General features: G+C 38.5%; 2 protein-coding genes across 3 annotated transcripts in view; one reads left to right on the top strand and one right to left on the bottom strand.

Moving 5' to 3' along the window:
• zbtb8os.L (zinc finger and BTB domain containing 8 opposite strand L homeolog) overlaps positions 1–3,804 on the bottom strand; it is an 8,115-nt gene extending 4,311 nt beyond the window's left edge. The window contains exons 1-3 of one of the 2 annotated variants that reach the window (XM_018246795.2): positions 3,786–3,804; positions 2,101–2,125; positions 858–979 (exon numbers count right to left, since the gene is read on the bottom strand). In XM_018246795.2, the coding sequence (XP_018102284.1) occupies positions 858–930 (73 nt within the window). In that variant the 5' untranslated portion in view covers positions 931–979; positions 2,101–2,125; positions 3,786–3,804. Of the gene's footprint in view, positions 1–857; positions 980–2,100; positions 2,126–3,233; positions 3,477–3,785 lie in introns of those variants that run through there. The other variant, XM_018246794.2, reaches the window with a different exon arrangement.
• On the top strand, positions 3,741–20,597 carry rbbp4.L (retinoblastoma binding protein 4 L homeolog; the record flags this gene model as incomplete). The annotated part of the gene is given in 12 exon segments (NM_001090342.1): positions 3,741–4,080; positions 4,236–4,383; positions 5,216–5,361; positions 13,305–13,478; positions 15,264–15,379; positions 15,471–15,631; positions 17,276–17,402; positions 18,033–18,110; positions 18,427–18,503; positions 18,836–18,893; positions 18,981–19,091; positions 20,188–20,597. Coding segments are annotated over 12 exon segments (1,278 nt in total). The 5' UTR covers positions 3,741–4,064.
• Between the last annotated feature and the right edge of the window lie 913 nt (positions 20,598–21,510).

Here is a 21,510-nt window from a genome sequence, read left to right as displayed (position 1 = left end):
ACCTCTCTAATAAGTAAGACTGACCCTGTGATGTTTCTGATTTATTCTCCATTCCACTTGGGCTTTTATAAGAAGTGTTTAGTATTGATTTGAAGAAGCTATATGTTCTAAAATAACACTTTTATATCTTAAGTGACCTATCAGAGAATATGAGCAAATTAGCATATACATATCAGTAAATATTGCCCTTTTTTACATATATTGCCACAATTTTCTAATTCGTCAAAGTGGAGACCATGATTCTACTTTTAACATAAGTTTAATGAATAGGGCCTGTGTTGAACGTACTTTTTGCTTATAGTTTTGATTACAAATAAACAGGAAAAGGGAACTGAACCTACTGCAGGTTTGGTTTTTGTGAGGTAGATAATTAAATTACCAGTGCACGGATAAACAGAAATTCATTATGTTGGGGGATTATCTGAGCCCTAGTATAATTTTGCCCCAGGGGGTGACACTTCCCACCTGGGTTTTAACACTGTTGGGTAGCAGTTCTCCTGCCCCTGGTATAACCCCGGTTGTCAGCGCTAATCTCTGACCGAATGTTTCCTTGAGAGGAGTTTCAACCTCCTGTGGACAGGACACTTGAATAACTGATCTCAGAAACGAAGTGCTAGGGGTAATGCCAAGGTTGTCCTAGCATGCCCCCTTTTTTGTAATCAAGTGTCCTGGAGGATGGAGCTTTTTACCCCATAGGTCTCCTGTGTCCCCGGAGACACAAGAGAAAACACCATCAACATATTTTGTAAGAAGAAGAAAAACAATGAATAAGGGGTAAACAAAACTATACAGCTTCAGACTTAAATTTTAGAAAATGTACGGACAGGAAGGGACAGTTGTCTTAAGCAAGGCCTCACCTTCTGTTTCCACTTCTACTGTGTCCAAAGGTTCAACTGTTTCTATATCAGTCATGTAACCAAACATTGCCATGGCACATTGTTCAAATGCTTCTTCTAAAGTCTCTCCCCAAGCATGTAACCTACACAGACAGAAGTACAAAAGTACAAAACATAAAGAAAGCTTAACTTTAGCTTCACAGCTGTCCCAGTATTTACTAGCTGTCTAGGCTGGAAAATAAATACAGTGAACAAATTGTGGCTGTATTTAAGGAATTTCACTTGCAAATGCATACAGATGTATGAATAAAACTAAAATAGTTTCACTTTAAAACACAACTTCTACGCAAAGAGGCTGCTTTTTGTTTTAACTTATCAGGGACAAGGAAGAGCAGAGTTTGTGCTCGAAAAGTTGTATTTTCTGTAAATAAACCACTTTTTGTTTGAGCAAGCTCCTGTGAGTCCAGTACTTCCTTTTTATATTTATCTTTACCTGCACCAGGGACATTTGGTCTACAGTTAACTATATATAGTGAATAATGTACCCCCTATTGTAAAATATAAGGATATTACAAGTCATAAAGGCAGGCCTGGACTGGGAGTCAAAATAGGCCCTGTCATTCCAAGTACATTAAGGCCCAAGTAAAACCAACCAGGCAACTAATTAGCTATTTTCTATGGCATCTTACAGCAGCCCCTCTGGCATATACCAGAACCCACAGATTGCCAGCCCGGGTCTGCATAAAGGAGAGATCATATAAAAGCACAAGGATGAAGGCCATGTTTAGTTATACAGGTCACAGAACTCTGAGGTGACTTCTAATACAGGTATGGGATCCGTTATGCGGAAACCCGTTATCCAGAAAGCTCTGAATTACAGGAAGACTGTCTCCCATAGACTATTTTATCCAAATAATCCTAATTTTTAAAAATGTTTGCCCTTTTCTATGTAATAATAAAACAGTAGCTTGTACTTGATTTCAAAACCAAGATATAATCAATCCTTATTAGAAGCAAAGCCAGCCCATTGGGTTTAAAGTTTACATTATTTTCTAGTAGACTTAAGGAATGAAGATCAAAATTATGGAAAAATTAATTATCTGTAATAACCCAGGTTCTGAGCGTTCTGGATAACAGGTCCCTGTATTCTCATATTTTACATTATTATAAGACACCAGTTTTAGAGACATGTGCCATAAATCACTAAGCAACGTTTATAAGAATATCATTTAAAGGATATTCATGTTTGTGTGTAAATACGTACTGAACATCTGCAGTGTGGTCCAGATCTGGAAGAGAACATTACATAGGTTAGTTATTTATAAATTAAATAGGTGCTCAACTGTGATTTATTTTTATTTAAGAGCAATTTATCTTTGTTGTAAGTATAGTTAACATTAACTTAGCATAGGTTCTTTGTACAAAGAGAATTAGTTAGCTGCCTGTTTCTCTTAATGGAGAATTCAACCCTATAGTTAAAAACCTCTACTACCCATAGAGCCCCCTCCCTGCTCCCCCAGCCTAAGTGTTACCCTGGGCAAATGCCCCTAACATTTTACCCCTCAGTGCAGATTCAGGCATCCGAGTTCAAGGAGCCACTTCGGTAATATTCGGAGTGAGACCGGCACTTCTGCAATTTTCGTATGTTTCGGCACATGCGCAGTTGTCGTGTAACAAAAAATTGCTCCAACAGCACAATCACCACTTCACCGGTCTCATTCCGAAGAGAAGAAGATGGCGCCCGTGAACTCTGATGCCAGAATCTGCACCGAGGGGTAAGTAAAGACTTAGGGGCATTTGCCTGGGGTAACACAGGCTGGGGGAGGAGGGTCTATGTAGGGTGGGGGGGGTAGGTTTTTTTAACTTTAAGGTTTAATTCTCCTTTAACACGGCATTTAATCTGCCTTAAGATAAAGCTACTCTGTTAGTCATGCCACCCATTACAGGTGGCAACACGCCTTCAGACTTGACACCAGTATGAGAAACAACAAAATGTCGTAAGGTAAGTACCAGGTACAAAAAGATGGTTACCCCAACAATGTTGAATGTGGATATTGGGCCAACATCTACATTCACATCCCAAAAAAAATATCAGTCACTTGAACTGTAAAACCTATTATAGCGAGGAAGTAAACTTTTCAGTGTCGAGATATATGGGGCTCACTTGGGCTCATTTATAAACACTGGGCAAATTCGCACCTCGGCAGTAACCAATGGAAACCAATCAAATGTTTGCTCTCATTGTTCAACCTGCAGCTGGCTGAAAAGAAGCAAGTAACTGATTGGTTGTTATGGATTACTGCCCAGGTGTAAATTTGCCCAGTGTTTATAAATGAGCTCCACTCTGTCTTACTAGCAGTCCCAGAAGGAAGAAAATCACTACCAAATAACCCTTACATTCGTAATTCTTGTTTACGGGTGGGTACTTCGCCTTGACATCAGCCTGCTCATCAGTTTGTGTATAATATCGCTCATCCATCTTCATAGGCGTGCAGCCCCAAGCCCACTAACCAAAGCGTCTTCCGGGAGCCTGGGAGCCTGCCTGACAAACACCTGTCACGTGTTCCCGGCTGAAGCCAATGTAGAAGGATCCATTTTGAGTCTCTGTAACCTAATACTGCAGGGAGTGCCGCCTGTGGGAGGTCTTGCGTTGGAAACGGTGTCTCAATATAAAAAGTAGGGCCAGGTTTCATAATGGTGGTCTAGTTTGTTACAGTACATCTAACAAACTTCCACAAAACAAATGAATGGGATTGGGAGGTGTAGTTTATTGACAGCTAAAGACTGAACACCACGTTTTTTTTCCGTAGCCAAGAAGTCTTACAATTAAAATGTCGGGACAGTATGCATGTCAATACCAACACGAGGCCACTCTTCTGGCCACATTGCGCCATTACTACCCCTGACCACCAGTAGTGAAAGACTTCCGTAACCATGTCTACGGCCTACCGTAACCACGTGACGTCCATTTTAGCCGGCTCTTGGCAGACGCCCACTTGTGACGAAAGGTCTCTTGATTGGTGACTTCTGCACAATTCTTATTGGGTCTTGTTGGCGCGAAGGTGTGCGGCTCGGAGACACGGGGGAGGCGGGAAACAATAGCAGGAGGAGCAGGCCCGGTCACCGTGGGAGGAGTCAGAGGAAGAACCGGGGAACGTGAGTCTGGCTGCTGACTTACAGAGCAAGTCGAGTCGTGAAAACAGTAAAGTATCCGTCCCTGGATTTACTATGGCTGATAAAGAGGGTAAGTATGACCCGACAACAAGGGCAAGGGACATCCCACTGGCACCAGTGAGTGTGATAAGCGGGAAACTGCTAGTACTACATCGCATAGTCGTGTGGGGCAAGAAGTACCTGTGCTAAATTTCATTGTAACTTGCTTGTTCTCCTGTACACAAGCTGCGTTCGATGATGCGGTGGAGGAACGAGTCATAAATGAAGAGTATAAAATATGGAAGAAAAACACCCCTTTCCTGTATGATCTGGTGATGACCCATGCCTTGGAGTGGCCTAGCCTCACTGCTCAGTGGCTCTCAGATGTTACCAGGTGATTCACCTAGTTCTCTACATTATTCTGGGTGTAAAACATAGTATTTGCTACACACCGTTATGGCACTTAGAAGAAGATGAGTGTGGAGAAGGAACTGTGCTATTTTGGTGTTTCCTGGCATGCTGTGGAACAGTAGTGTGATGTTTACATTTATATCGAACTACACTGTGTTAGCTCACAGTTGCTAAGTAGTGATAACCAGTGTGCTAAGTCTGTAGAATTCCTGCCCCAGTTGAGGATGCTCAAATAACCTCTGCTTTTACACTTGATGCAAAGTCTGTGTTTCTTTTAGTTTTATAACACAGTGTGTACTTGTGCTAATGAAATAAATGCAGCCACTAGTTGTCCTCAAACCAGGTCCGGACTGAGAATTAAAATAGTCCCTGCCATTTTAGTTAAACAGAGGCCCAATCAGCCCCCACCAGCCCACTAAATACTGACTTTCTATGGGACCTTATAGCAGCCCCTCTGGCATTTGCCAAAACCCACAGATTGCCAGTCCAGGCCTGCCTCAAACCACTGATCAATTGCCAGGTTAGCAAGGTAACAGGTGCTGGATGTTGGGCATTCTTTTATAAATTTATTTCCCCAACTGTGGTGCTATATGAGATGAGATTTTGAGCACTGGCTAAGCTTTTTTTTTTTTCTTTTTGTTTGTTTTTAGTCTGTAGACTTTTAATGAGCTTTTTAGATTTTAGCTTTTTAGCAAATTTTAACTTTTCCAAATTGTGTAAGAACTCTTGTTGCTCATGTATTCTGAGAGAACTGTGTGTCCATTCCTCTAAAGTTAATGTCGGTTTTCCTGTTGCATCAAATATTGTCTTGACAGACCCGATGGGAAAGATTTCAGCATCCACAGACTGGTACTGGGAACACACACTTCTGATGAACAGAATCACCTGGTGATTGCTAGCGTGCAGCTTCCTAATGATGATGCTCAATTTGATGCTTCCCACTATGACAGTGAAAAAGGAGGTAAGGTTGCACCAGTGTGGGAGTTCTTAAAATTGTTTTGCCTTTGGAATAATAATAAAGTATATGTGTGTGTGCACACTTTTTTTTTGTCTAGCATAATAGCCAGAACACTACTTCCTGCTTTTCAGCTCTCTTGGTTTACACTGACTGGTTACCCTCGTTAATTCAAATCCAGTATATGGCACAGCTCCATGCAACGGTAATTTAAAAAGCCTTTTATTTAGCTCATGGCTTTAGATCTGCAACATTACAATGTTTCGGGCCTGTATCCAGCCCTTTTTCAAGTTACTGTGTAACAATTTATACTTCCTCAAACAGCACCATCTTTTGGCTACATTGTATCACTTCTCCCAACAATTCCACAAAGAGAAAAAAATTATATCACTTATCTGAATACCATTTAGGTTCATATTTGTGACTCAATCACTCATTCATTCTTAATAAATCTGTTTTGTTATGGTAATCCACACAGATCAATCCAAATATGTAAAATAATAAAATATGATAAATATACATTAAAAACAACCTAAATAAAATTCTCACCTGTAATCTGGGAAACTATCTGAAAATGGGGTGGGGATCATATTCCCGATTGAGGCCATGGGCTCCAATGTTTATAACAAACAAATCCATTCAGCTTCTTTTTTTAATAATTATTTCTATTGCCCCCACGGCGTAATGTCGAAACATGATCAATTATTTGCAATTTTAGTTGGTGTACCCCATGACCCTTTTCGGTAAAATGTGATGAGACCGCCTGATCTAGTTTTTTTTAATTTGATGGCTGAGTTGTGTTCTCTAATTCATTCTTTCACCATCCTGGGCGTCTGTCCCACATACAGAAGACCAAATGGACACTTAATCATGTATATTACATACATAGAGGTGCAAGTATAGTACCCTTTAATTTTTATGCGGTTGCCTTTTCTTGGGTGGTAAATAGTGTCCCTTTTCAGACAATTGGAACAACAATTACATGATAAACACGGAAACAATCCATTTTTCTTTGGCCGAAATAGTTGTTGTTTTTTGTCATGACCCCCCACATCTGATCTGACTAACTGGGACCCTATGGTTTTGTTCTTTTTTATAGGAAATTACCAGGCAGTAACCAATCAGAGTCTTGGGGGGGCACATGGGTCATATCTGTTGCTTTTGAATCAGAGCTGAATGCTGAGGATCAATTGCAAACTCGCTGAACAGAAATGTACCATGTGGCCCCCCTTCAAGTCACTGACTAACTCAGAGTTGTAGAGCTGAAAAGCAGGAAGAAGTGTTCTGGCTATTATGTTATGTAGTTGATACACTGCACACGCGGAATCTACTCACTAGTGGTGCTGGTTCTCCGCAGACCCGGCAAGTTCCCACAGCAACTATTCAATCACTGATGAAGGGAGGTTGTACCCCCCGAAACGTTGATGTTGGTGGTTTGAACAAATAAAAAGAAGGGGCATTTCCCCACTGCAGAGAGCTTTGTGTGTGCGGATCCATGATTGAATAGTTGCTGGCTATTATGTTACACATCCAGTCACTCCAGCCTTTATACATTACATTTATGGCTAACTAACTATATTCAAAACATTTTGCACAGTCTATTCATACAGTTTTTATTTTCACACTTTACTGTTCCTTTAAGGGTTGCCTCACTTGTTCAGTGTAAATAGGCTGTGCAAAATGCAAAAAGGTTTCTAATAGTGGATATTTAGCCAAAAATGTAATCTATAAAGGCTGGAGTGACTGGATATCTAACATAATAGCCAGAACACTACTTCCTGCTTTGCAGCTCTCTTGGTTTCAACTGACTGGTTACCAGGCAGGCAGTGGTTCAGTTTGGGATTCAGCAGGATTCGGCTCAATCCTTCTGCCCGGCCAAACCGAATCCTAATTTGTATATGCAAATTAGGGACGGGAGGAAAATCGTGTGACTTTTTGTCACAAAACAAGGAAGTAAAAAAATGTCTAACCCTTCCCACCTCTAATTTGCATATGCAAATTAGGATTTGGTTCGGTATTCATCCGAATCTTTTGTGAAGGATTCGGGGGTTCGGCTGAATTCAAAATAGTGGATTCGGTGCATCCCTAGTCATAACCGTTTGCTTTTGAATCTTGCACTGCGTATCTTGTTGGCGCTATATGATCTGACCTGCATGCTAAGAATCAATTGCAAACTCACTGAACAGTTATGTCCCATGTGGCCCCCCCTTTAAGAGGACCTGTCACCTTGAGATATGATTAATATATATATATTTTCCCTCCTTCGTTTAACCCTTTAGTCAGCTGTTTTTGTCTATATCTGAAACGGATTAGAAAATATCCTACATGTAAAAAGTGTTTCATAGGTGCTGTCATCTTGAAACAGGACCCCTTTGTCTTCTGTGTGTGGGCTGTGCCAAGCTGCCAATCTCGTTCATGATTAGTCATAGAGTATGCTCTGTGATAGACAGGCTCTGCATTACTCATGTCACACTAGGACTTAATATTCTATTAGGATTGTTTGAAACACCTTCTATATTAACACATTGTGTGGGCTACTACTAAAAATTTCAAACTTTGAAATTACCGAAATGCTAAAAACTTCTAAGAATGATATGCAGTCCTTGGCTCAATTATAAACACTGGACAAATCTGCACCTGGGCAGTAACCAATGAAATGTTTGCTTTCATCATTCAACCTGCAGCTGCCTGTAAAAAGACAGTCACTGATTGGTTGCTAAGGGTTACTGCCCAGGTACAAAATTGCCCAGTCTATATAAATGAGCCCCCTTTAGCTTAAAGTCAACCCCAAAATAAAAATGTGCCCAATGAAAGAGAACCTCATTCTAAGCAACTTTCTAATATATAATTATTGAAGATATGCTTTTAAAGCTATTCGTAAAAGACATTGCTATTGAAGTAGTTAGTATTTGCTTAACACCTGGTGTTGTTTCAAAAGTCTGAGCCATCAGGGCAGATAATAGAAAATGACAGATAAAAGAAAAGAGCAGACAGTACATATACAAATAACTTTAAAACTGGACAGGAAAGGGTTAACCCAACCCCCTAACATCCACACTCCACCGCTCATTGTCTATGTATCCTAGCCACAGAAGGGATGGAAGTTACTGAATGCTGCCATGGTAGGTGACTTGGAAATAGAAATTACGGTAAGTAATAAAAATGTCTCTTTCCCAAGCCACCAATGGCAGCAATTCACCAACATGAGAACTACTAAAGCCATAAAAAAGGGAGGACGCAGCTGATGCTTATAGAATTTATTATGAATGCAATACAGCCTGTAATACTTTTCTCCCAAACCTAGCATCTTGGGAATATAATATAATGTCTGATGAAGGTATGTAAGGAAGACCACCTCGCAGCCTTACAAATGGCATCAGGCGGAGCCTTGGCTTTTGCCGCCCAGGTGGCAGCCATCTCTCAGGTAGAGTGAGCCTTTAGGTCTCTCTGCCTACCTTGTGATAGGCTAACACTATGCAGTTTTCAATTTAAAGGAGAAGGAAAGCTCCAAGACAGTTTATTGCCAATAGATTAGCCACAATAGTGCAAGCTAGAATGCTAAATTTATTCTGCAGAATGCTTTACCATACCTGAGTAAACAGATCTAGACACTGTCTGTTTGTTTAGGATAGAAGCAGCCATATCAGCTTGGTGTGACATCACTTCCTGCCTGAGTCTCTCCCTGCTCACTTACAGCTCTGAGCTCAGATTACAGCAGGGATGGGAGGAGGGAGGGGGAGAGGAGCAAACTGAGCATGCTCAAGCCCTGCCCTGGAGGTTTATGCTGAAAACAGGAAGTCTGATACAGAAGCCCATGTGTACACAATAAATGGAAAGAAATGTCGTGTTTCTTTTGACAGAGGACTCAGAGCAGCATTACTTTGAGGGTTTACTGGTGTATTTATATAGACCTTTCTGATAAAGCTTACTTAGTTTTAGTCTTTCCTTCTCCTTTAAAGAGCCTGGGACATTTCCAGAGACACACATTTCTTGTGATGAGGCCAAGGGAATGGGGTTCAGTAATTCTCATTAACAAGAAGTCATTAGCTTGTAAACACAAACATCTTAAACATTAAGCATTCTTTCTTGCTGTCATACGTGTAACCAGCAGATAGTAACTAATAAAAACCCAAATCATTCTGACATACAATAAAATCAGACTTTATTACTTTACAATTGTTGAAACCTATAAAATACCAGCAATTGCATAGTTCAACTGTATCTTTGTTTAGTACATGAGCAAGCAAAGTGGGTTATTCCCGCTCTGAAGTATATAAAGAGAGTTGTTATCCTCTATTTGTTTGCCTTCTGCTTTTGGTGTATCTAAAAAAAAAAAAAAGAATTGTAAGAAGCAAAGTAGGTATTTTGTTTCCGTTATCCAAATATCCATGTATTAAACCCCAATATATATATATATATATATATATATATATATATATATATATATATATATATATATATATATATATATATATATATATATATATATATATATATATATATATATATATATATATATATATATATATATATATATATATATATATATATATATATATATATATATATACAAATACAAGATTCCTCTGCACTCAACCCATTATCAATATATTTAAGACAGACATTTTGTGCATACTGCTACTGAAAAATGCCTTACCCTTTAAACAAAACAGGGATTGTTTGTCCATATATTGCAATATATTTAAGCTGGCCAACTACGTCAAAGTCATCCCATATCTGGCCAGTCCTATGCTCAATTTTCATTTGATTCATTAAGAATTCTATGGTTTCATTATACATTTTATAAAAGGGACGAATACGTTTTACCTGCAACTTACTAGCTGCTTTCAAAGTAAAACTCCCAAACTTGGCTGCCCTTTTATTAGACACCAGTGGGATCACCTGACTATAGTTGGAGGGGGTGGGATAGTTCTACAGGAGCAGTGACCAGCTCCATGTTGTAGCTCCCACCCCCTCCAACTATAGTCAGGTGATCCCACTGGTGTCTAATAAAAGGGCAGCCAAGTTTGGGAGTATATATCTCATATATATATATCTGTGTTTTGGCACCGTTCCCACCCTGACGAAGATTCCTGTGCAGAATTGAAACGTTGGTCCACCAATAAATCTTTGAAAGACTTATTGATTTGTTCAGTTTGATTGACTATGGAGTGCTGTCATTGATGGAGATCGAGATGCCATCTCAGGTCATTTTGCCTGGTCATGTGCTTTCAGAAAGAGCCAGCACTTTAGGATGGAACTGCTTTCAGGCATGCTATTGTTTCTCCTAATCAATGTAACTGAAGGTATAGCAGTGGCACATGGATTTTTACTACTGAGTGCTGTTCTTAGATCTACCTTCCCATTATTCTGATGGGGGAGGGGAGGGCGTGATGTCACTCCATCTTGCAGTATCAGGACCACTTTTAGATCTGCTACATACACTAACCGTGCTAGTGCACCTTCAGCAGTTTCTATGAGTGTGAACAATGTGGGCATTTTGAGTCTTGGTCTCAGATGTGAACAGTAGAGGGTTTTAGGGGTGTGCACAAAAGAGGTGTTAAAATTGTGAACAATGCAGGGGTGATTACATGTGTGAACAATACAGGGGGATTCCTGTCTGAATTTGAAGTTTAAACAATGCAGGGGCCAGTTAATCCATATAGTGATACCTTTTAAAGTTTATACATGGATAGCAAACCCAGTAGGCATACTTTCATGTGGAGGACCACACAAGGTGGGCCGCCAGTTGGACAGCCCTGGTCTAAACAGTTAAGAAATGCATCATCTTATGTATCTACCTTTAACTTCAGCCCTGCTTATCATGCTCATGGACCTTTTCTTAGTCACCTGATTCATAAATTCATAACGGTTCCCAAGTAATGTAGCAAATTTTAACAGTTTACTGATTTTAAAATCTGGTGTATAGAGCTGCTACATGCCAACACTAGAGAGAAATATGCAGAAAATTCATCTTTAAAACCAAAAAAAAAGCTGTTGAGAAAAATAATTATTTCTGATTAACTATATCAAAGCAACTGAACTAAAAAGTATTTGGGGAAAATAACAATTGTTTTTCAGATACATACAAAAACACATTGTACGTCCGTAAACCATCATTAGTAACAATCGCTGCCAGTATAATAATAATACAGGAAGTTCATTATTTAGTCAATATAAATTTAATGTCCATTAATTTTCAAAATTCATCCAATTGCTAATGCATATATATGTAAAGAACAACTATAACTCTGTTTTATATAATATGGTTATCTCGCATCAAGGGGGAAGTGACAGCATTCACCCATTCATAAATACAATTCTAATAATCCCATAGAAATTAATAGAACGTGGGTGAGTTTTATTTATTAAGCTCTTAACTCACATTTTGAGAAATCTGAGAAGGAAAGGCATTGTACACTTGTGGGTGCCAAATGTTAGGCACATCCAAGTGATTTTATTGACTTACCCGAAACCCCCGGGCTGGTGTTCCTATCAGCAGAAAACTGCACCGGGCCGGGGTTATACCAGTGAGCACCACGGAGCAATTTTCTTCCAGCTTCTTCTTTCTTCAAATTTCCCGGGGCACCACTTTTTTTTATTTATTTTTTTTACACCATTTTTCTGCAGTTATGCAGCTACTTTGACTTAACGGCTACATCACCTATACCAGCTTCTTGCATCTGTATTAATCTGCGTTAAGTGAGTATCCATTAGGGATGCACCAAATCCAGGATTCGGTCATTTTCAGCAGCATTCAGATTAGTCAGAATTCTAATTTGCATATGCAAATAAGGGGCTGGAAGGGAAATAGCGTAACTTTTTGTCACAACAGTGAAGTAAAAATAATTTTTTTCTACTTTTCTCTTTCCTGTCCCTGATTTGCATATGCAAATTAGGATTTGGTTCAGTATTCAGCTGAATCTTTCATGAAGGATTCAATTGAAACCCAAATAGTGGATTCGGTGCATCCCTAGTATCAGTGCAAACAAACTGGTCTGTTAAGGCTTGAACTGGGGAAAAAAACATATTATTTCATATAAACATTGATCTGGGTCCTGTTACTGTCCTTAAAGCAACCGTAATACCAATGAATGAAAGTGTTTTAAAGTAATAAAAATATCATGTAGTGTTGCCCTGCACTGGTAAAACTGATCTGTTTGCTTCAAAAACGCTACAATACACTACTATAGTTCAAATAAACAAGATGCTGTGTAGCAATGGCGGAATTTTAAAAAAGTCTATATGGCACAGGATAAATAGTGGATAACAGATGACATTATGTTCAACAAAGCATATCTGCTGTGTAATTTAAGTGTAACTTTTTCTCCTTTGATTGTCCCATGGCTACGCAGCAGCTTATTTATATAAACCATAGTAGTGTTTCTGAAGCAAATCCAGCTGATTTATTAGTGCAAGGAGCACTACATTATATTTTTATTACTTTTAAAACTTTCATTTTTTATGTTACTGGTCCTTTAAGGGCAAAGACACACACTCCGATTCGGGGAGATTAGTCGCCCAGTGACAAATCTCCTCTTCTTCGTGGTGACTAATCTCCCGGGGAAACTTTGGGCGACTTCGAAGATCTGTGAGTGCCATCCTGCCGGCGATTTAGATTCTAGCCGGCGGGAGGCAGTTCGGGGAGATGCCCCAAAGAAGAGGCGATTTATTGCCGGGCGACTAATTCTCCCCGAATATGAGCATGCGTCCCTGCCCTAAAGCAATTAATTTTTTCCTTTCTTCGTTTTGACAGAGCTCCCAAAAAGTCAGTTTGTCTATTCTAGTTCCTTTTTTTTGTTTCAAAGAAATTTGTAGGTGTCATGAAAGTTAACTGCAGAGGCAAAATCTAGCTGTATGTTATGTTGATTCAATCAATTGTCTGCTGTGCAGCACTCGTGAGCTTTTATTTATACCTATAATCAGAAAAACATTAATTTTTTATGCAGAGTTTGGAGGCTTTGGCTCTGTGAGTGGGAAAATAGAAATCGAGATCAAAATAAATCATGAAGGAGAGGTGAACAGAGCTCGTTACATGCCACAGAATCCATGCATTATTGCCACCAAAACTCCAACCAGTGACGTTCTTGTGTTTGACTACACCAAACACCCATCTAAACCAGGCAAGTAATTGTAAACTCATTTTCACGGACTGTTGCAGTTATGCTAAAGATCTTTGCATTAGATCACTAAAAATGCTTACTGTATTTCTTTTTGTTTATTCTCTATTAACTTGAAGCAAAGTTTTAATGATTTCTCCTTTTTTTTTTGCTGAGTTTTTAACTTAAATATCATACATTTTATGTTATTCTTAATTCTAAAAACATGTTCAGTTTAATTTATTTTTTTAGCAATTTACTGGTGATCAACTGCACCTATGCAACAGTGTGCCTCAGTGACCCAACAATGTGAAAAAAATTCCCATGTTTGCACTAGTTAAGGGGAATAAAAAAAATGTCCTTGCTACGATTCTTTGGGATTCCAAACAAATTAGTTGGGATTGATCATAATCTTGATTGGGATTGATGTTTTACATTTACAGAATAAGACAATTGCTATAAGACTCCTGACATCAGTGGTAATATCCCTGGTTGCATTTCTTGTATGCAGCTTAGGGCTGTGAAATTGGTACATACATCCTTCGACTCTTCAATTATTGGTACCTCTGATTCCAATGCTGACTCTTCTGATTTTTAAGGAACAGTAACACCAAAAAACTGAAAATGATTCAAAGTAGTAAAAATGTAATGTACTGTTGCATTGGTAAAAGCTGTGTGTTTTCATCAGAAAGGTTACTATACTTTATATAAATAAGTTGCTGTGTAGACATGGGGTAACAATTCAAGCTGGAAAAAAAGGAGAAAAGACACAGGATACATAGCACATAACAGATACAACACCATTGTATGTGACAGGGCTTATCTGCTATGTAACCAGTGTCTTTTTTTCCATCTTGAATGGCTGCCTGCATGGCTACACAGCAGCTTGTTTATATAAACTATCATAGTCTTTCTGAAGCCAACACATTACTTTTACCAGTGCATGCTAACAGTATATTATATGCTAATTGCTTGAAAATGCTTTCATTCTTTGCTGGTACTGATCCTTTAATTTACTAATGTATGTACACAACATATAAGGAATTTTATCACTGCCAAAGCTCAAATATAAACTACATCCTTTAGTAATTATAAATCAAAGTTAAACTAAAACAACTGGAAAACCTAAAACAACTTGTTTATTAATTGCACCTGGCATATAGCTGTAAAATACCATCCAACATTAACTAAAGTATTGTTCTTAGAAACAGAATTGCTATTGTTATATCCTTCTTTAAATCTGGTTTGATTACTTTCAGGGCTTGTAGTTAAAGTTATTAGAAGGCGGTACATCCAGATACCCAAAATTGCTTCTGATTCCACAGCTCTGATGCAGGTGCCTAGCCATCCTGTGTAATGTGTTCCACCGTGTTAATTTTAGTAATAGCTACAGCGTTCTATATTGTCTTTTACTCCTTTCACGTTGTATTGTTAATACAAACTCGGCTCTCTAAATCATTACGGTAATTGTGTATAAAGGTTCCCATACAGAAATTGGCTGCATCCTTGACCCTTACTGATAGCCTGCAGCCTACTGGTCTGTGTGGCCCCAAAATGATCCCCTTCTGAGTCTAATCTAGGTTCATTCAAATATAAATATAATCCAAGCAGGATTAGGCAAAGACCATATTGGTCTGTAAAAACCGTTTGTGACAGACTGCTCTGTATAGCACCTAAATTTGACTTGTTGGCTAATATAATCAAAATTGGCAAATGTCTGCTTGTACCTGGTCAAATAATCTGTTCCTAAGTATGGGAACAAAATCTGATATATGACCATGTTCAAACTGCTGCCTGCGTATTTGTTAGATCCTTCTGGTGAGTGTAATCCAGATCTCCGACTTCGAGGCCACCAAAAGGAGGGCTATGGCTTATCCTGGAATCCCAACCTAAGTGGCAACCTGCTTAGTGCTTCAGACGACCATGTGAGTACAAGATCACACTTTTATTTCCCCCGATACATGAATATATGTATGCTTTTGATTATCCCTTTTACTTACTGCTCTTTCCTTACAGACAATATGCCTGTGGGATATCAGTGCTGTACCTAAGGAGGGCAAAGTGGTGGATGCAAAGACCATTTTCACAGGGCACACTGCAGTGGTTGAGGATGTATCTTGGCATTTATTGCATGAATCTCTCTTTGGATCAGTTGCAGATGATCAGAAACTGATGATGTGAGGATCTTCTAATCTGAAGTATTCAGGCTCATTTACATAAGCATTTTTATCTGTCAGGTTTTATTTTTATGGCAAAATGAATAGTTCCATTTAACTATACAATTTCATGTTCACGTGGACAGCCACAAAAATTGCAGCTGTGATTTAAAAAATATAGGAATAATAATGATTCCATTTGGGCTTATTGCTGCCTATATATATATATATATATATATATATATATATATATATATATATATATATATATATATATATATATATATATATATATATATATATATATATATATATATATATATATATATATATTCATATTTCTGACAAAATCTGATTGATAAAATTGTATTTAAAGATCTGAATTTCAATTATTGTAAACTTTTTTTCTTAACCAAATTGCTGTTCAAAGAGAAACTCTTCAATAACCTTCATTTTACCAGTGGAGAAAAATAGAAAAATGCCCTGATGCAGTGTTACGAGTGCAACTTGAGCCCATCTTGAATGGAAATCTGAACGTGTACTGGTGTTTTTCAGTTTCAGAATTCTGTGAAAGCATGGTCAGGTGTGAATTGAAGGTGCTTCTCTGCTAACTGAAATAGGCCAGTGGAGAGAAACTCCATATTTCATCAAATTTAGTAACAATTTCTTGTAAAGGTGTTTGATACTTTTATCTGTATTTCAGATCATTGACCATTGTCAACTTTAAAATGTAATTTGGCCATCTTCACTTTCATAATATATTTCACCCATTTCATAACATTCTTTACGTTTAGGGGCATGGGTCACAGTCATGGAACTGTTTTTTCACTATAGATTGGGTCCTGATGCCTCCCTTTAGTGATGTGCGGGTCCCGGACCCTCTTTCCACCTGCGCCCACATGTCGATGTATTAAAAGGAATGGGGCAAGCAGGTGCACAGCTATAAAACCGGAAGCCGGCAGTGCAAATGGGGGTGCAAGGTTCGCCTGAACCCAACAGACCTGCTGCTCCCTGGCCGGTCTGCACATCACTACTTCCCTTCCCTTTTAATATCATTTGTGGAGTGCATGGATATCTTACAGGTAGGGTTGCCACCTTTTCTGGAAAAAAAAAATGGCCTTCCTATATATCTATCTTTTTTTCCCTAATAATGACAATGGGATCAACCATCATTTTTACCGGCCAGGCCGGTAAAATACCAGCCAGGTGGCAACCCTACTTACAAGTAGCTTTCATAGTTTTCAGCCTTCCTGCAAGGTTAAAGTCTTTGTGCTCTAAGTACTATAAAGGACTTTTAGTTTACTACATTGAACTAAGACTTGCTTTTATTTATCTACTTCTGCAGAAAAACATACATAGTAATGTATTCTAGTTTCCGGTCAGATTTATTGGTATAAGGGTTTATTTGCTTTTCTTTCTAGCTTTTGTCTTGTTGCTGGCGGGAGGCAGTTTGGAGAGTTTATTCACCCAGAAGAAGATTTGTCACTGGGTGACTAATCTCCCCGAATCTGAGTGTGTTTCTCTGCCCTTAAGTGGCACAGATTGCACAGTCTATGGAGTTGACATTGGGAGTCTGTAATAAAGCTTTTATCAATGGGGGATGTCATGACAGCTACTGATTTGTATTTCTTAAAACTGAACTGACAATCCTGTCTATGTTAACAGCTGGGACACCCGATCAAACAACACATCAAAGCCCAGCCACTCAGTAGATGCTCACACAGCTGAAGTGAACTGTCTGTCATTTAACCCTTACAGTGAGTTCATATTGGCAACTGGGTCAGCTGACAAGGTAAATCTTAAATTTCACTATATGTTGACAGCTTTTTTTGTGTAAAATGTTATATAGCAGATAAGCTGTGTAGAACACAATGGGTTCTGTTCTTATGCAGGAAGATAAACCGGGATCAAACAACTGTCTCTAAACAACTGTAGAATGAAAACAGTTGTCATACAAAATAGGATGTTTGTTGCTAAGGAATAGTTTATTTGTGGATGCTTGTATCGATACAGAATTAAAATGTTAATGGTCCGATTCAGGACAGCTTTTTTGGTAGTATTTAATAGTTGCGGAGTCACCCGAAATAGCACTTGGCCTGCTATGCAGTTAAACTTTACAAGCAAGTTTCAGCCAAAATACACTCTTCTTACCCTGTCTGCATTTACAAAGCAACATAATAGAATTTTGTAATATGAGTGGATAAGTCGTTTTTAATCCTTATGCTATAGACTATAGATTCAAACATGCCTGATATTTGATAGGATCCCAAGTTAAATGTGCAACTTCAGTATAAATACTTGCTCTTGTTTGGCCTGATATATTCTGCCTCCAGATTTTGATGGTCCTTTTTAATGCTTACTAATTATGCTTATTCTTTTTAAATGATGTTTAAAGTCATACTATGTTTTCCACCCCTCTCAGACTGTTGCATTATGGGACCTGCGCAATCTGAAATTAAAGTTGCATTCATTTGAATCTCACAAAGATGAAATCTTCCAGGTACAGACTTTTTTTTTTTTCCTCCACGATACCCCATCAGAGCTTTTAGTGTAGCATATTCTTGCTGCTTTGAAAGCAAATAAAGGCAAAATGACACATATGTTAGAGATTTTAACCACAATTCTTATTTGAAGATGGCCATATAAGCCTTGGATTTTGCATACCGTAATAGTCTAGCGGTCATCTTGTGAAAGGGTTAAAATGTGTCGGGAAAATCAGGTCACTATTTTGGCATAATGTGCATAAATTGTGAGCCTGACATGTATGTTGTAAAATTTACATCAATCAGCTTTAACGGAGTTTAATTGTTTTACAGGTCCAGTGGTCTCCACATAATGAGACCATTCTGGCATCCAGTGGAACTGACCGTAGACTAAATGTTTGGGATTTAAGGTAAAGAGATTATCTGATTTGTCCATCAGATAAATGCAAATGTTTTTTGTCAACTAAATCGTTAAAAGAACTTCACTAGTGGATGTCTTTAAGTTTTGTAATTTGATATTGTTTAAAAATTTGTGGTTATATATGTTTTTTACCTAAGGAAGATCACTTCCTGTGTGATCGAACCGTTGGAATTTCTTTTGCTTGTCTATTAAAATCCTCAGTAGGACTGAACCCATTTGACAGAAAAAACATATACTTGATATGCTATGCATTAAATTAGTAAAACTTTATTCGCCAGAGGCTGTAGCTTCAACACCAAACTCTTTTTTCCCCGTAAACAGTAAAATAGGAGAAGAGCAGTCTCCTGAAGATGCAGAAGATGGTCCCCCTGAACTTCTGGTAAGAACGAATAGGATACTGTTACATGAAAATTCCAAGATGCACAGAAGTATAGTAATGATTTGCCCTATTTCTTTTCCCTTGCAGTTTATTCATGGTGGTCACACAGCCAAGATATCAGACTTCTCATGGAATCCTAATGAACCATGGGTGATCTGTTCTGTATCTGAGGATAATATCATGCAGGTCTGGCAAATGGTGAGTAACGGCTGAAATATAGTGTGTTCCCATTCATCTTAACATAACTGGTAGACCCCAATTTGCATTATGTAATAAAATGCACATAGTTTGCCCAGGTGCAGTAACCCATGGCAACCAATAAGAAGTTTGTTTTTAAGCAGTTAGCCAGGAAATGCTGCATGCTCATTGGTTGCCTTAAGAACTGTAGCAAACTTTTCACCTCATTTCATTATCCCGCAAAACTTTTTTTGAATGTTATTGCATAGAAAATTGTGGAAATCTCTGTTGCTTTAGACGGGACACTTAACAGAATGAACTTATTCATGACACATAGGGGCAGATTTACTAAAGGTCGAATATCGAGGGTTAATTAACCCTCGATATTCGACCAGGAACTAAAATCGTTCGAATATCGAAGTCGAACGATTTAGCGCAAATCCTGAGATCGAAGGATTATTCGTTCGATCGAACGATTCAAAGGATTTTAATCCAACGATCGAAGGAATATCCTTCGATCAAAAAACCGCAGGCAAGCCTATGGGGACCTTCCGCATAGGCTAACATTGAGTTCGGTAGCTTTTAGCTGCCGAACTAGGGGGTCAAAGTTTTTCTTAAAGAGACAGTACTTCGATTATCGAATGGTCGAATAGTCGAACAATTTTTAGTTCGAATCGTTCGATTCGAAGTAGTAGTCGAAGGTCGAAGTAGCCCAAAAAACACTTCGAAATTCGAAGTTTTTTTAACTCGAATCCTTCACTCGAGCTTTGTAAATGTGCCCCATAGAGTTGTGTGCTTGGTAATCACCACACCTAAATGAAACTTAAAAACATACACTTCCATCACCTATTGGATATAATATTAAAATTTCACTTCTAACTGGTTTGTATCAGGATTAACAAGCTAAATTCTCCACAGCCTCATTCAAATTAGGGTTCACTTTTGCTTCTTTGCAAAGTATTGCCCAGGTCCCATTTTTATCAAACTAAAACTTTTATGTAATATATTAGATTATTAACACTAATAGGACAGGTTGAGAGCAGGAATCATTTTATTTTTGAAGACCTTTGTTTTCATGCATGTCAAGTGAAATGGAGCCCTTACATTTTTTTTCCAGGCGGAGAACATTTATAATGATGAAGATACAGAGGGTGGTGTTGATCCAGAGGGTCAAGGTTCCTAGACAAAGATATACTGTTCTGTCTGTTTCTTGCAAAAACAGAGATTGTGTCTTCTGCATCCAGCACTTAGACATCGGCCATTCAATGCTGCACAGAGCTGCTTCTGGCTCCTCCTCTTCCCCCCTGCGTTCTAATCTCGCTTTCACTGGTTTTTTTGAGGAATCCCCTTTTATTTTATATATATATATATATATATATTGTTATTTTATATAAAATTCTCATTTTAACCACGTATCTGCTGCCAAGGCGTTTTTAGAATCAAGGAGGGGGAGAGAGAGCCCATTGTCTGACTCACAGGCTGGATTCCCCCAGTGCCTTCCACTGCATCCGACATCAGGAATAATTCAGGACCAACACTGCTGCATTTAAAGGACTGACCATTAGAATCTCTCTTCATTCTTTTGACTTGCTTTTTATGATTTGAATTGGGAATACTCTATCTAATGTTCTGTATTTGGCCCCCCCCCCGAGATTCAGTTTGACAGACCCTTAAAATTTGGCTAACCGAATCAAAACTTTTGTTTTTCTATGATTTTCTTTTGGGCCAAAGAATTGCTAAGGCCAATTCACTCATGGTAATATGCAACTTCATTTTGGTATACAGACTAAACTTTGATGGAGCCGTCAATAGTGGATTGAACCCTGAAATTTTGAATTTATTAAGAATATGTTCTCTCATATCTGTGTCTTCATACTTGTGCTTGACATTTCTATGGGGGAGCAAGAGGTGTGCCCCTTGTAAGGGCTCAGATTGTCGGTTCGCACAGCACCTCACATGTAATAAAAAAGTTTGTTTTGTTTTTTAGTCTTTATTTCCTTTGATAATAAGCTCTCTATGCATAGGTTGTCCTTTCATCAAAGATGAGGGGCCCATGCTAGTATGGTCCTAGGTATTAGATGGAGTAGAGGTGCAGTATGATCAGTAAAGTTATACAGACGATAGGTTGTTGTATACATTGTAAGCAACTTTGAATTTAGTGTAAGGCATTGTTGCTAAAAATTATTATTTTGGATTTGGCCGAATCCTTCTTGAAAGTTTCGGCCGATTACCGAACCGAATCCGAACCCTAATTTGCATATGCAAATTAGGGGTGGAAAAGGGAAAACATTTATACCTTTGTTTTGTGACAAAAGTGAAGCTATTTCCCCTCCCGGCCCCTAATTTGCATACGCAAATTAGGATTTGGTTCGGCCGAATCCTGCTTTAAAAGGCCAAATCCCGAACCGAATCTTGGATTCAGTGCATCCCTACTAAAAAT

Source organism: Xenopus laevis, chromosome 2L (genome assembly GCF_017654675.1).
Source record: "Xenopus laevis strain J_2021 chromosome 2L, Xenopus_laevis_v10.1, whole genome shotgun sequence".
NCBI classification, from domain to species: Eukaryota; Metazoa; Chordata; class Amphibia; order Anura; family Pipidae; genus Xenopus; species Xenopus laevis.
The sequence above is the reverse complement of the archived record's forward strand: the minus strand, read 5'-3'. Positions and strand labels throughout refer to the sequence as shown.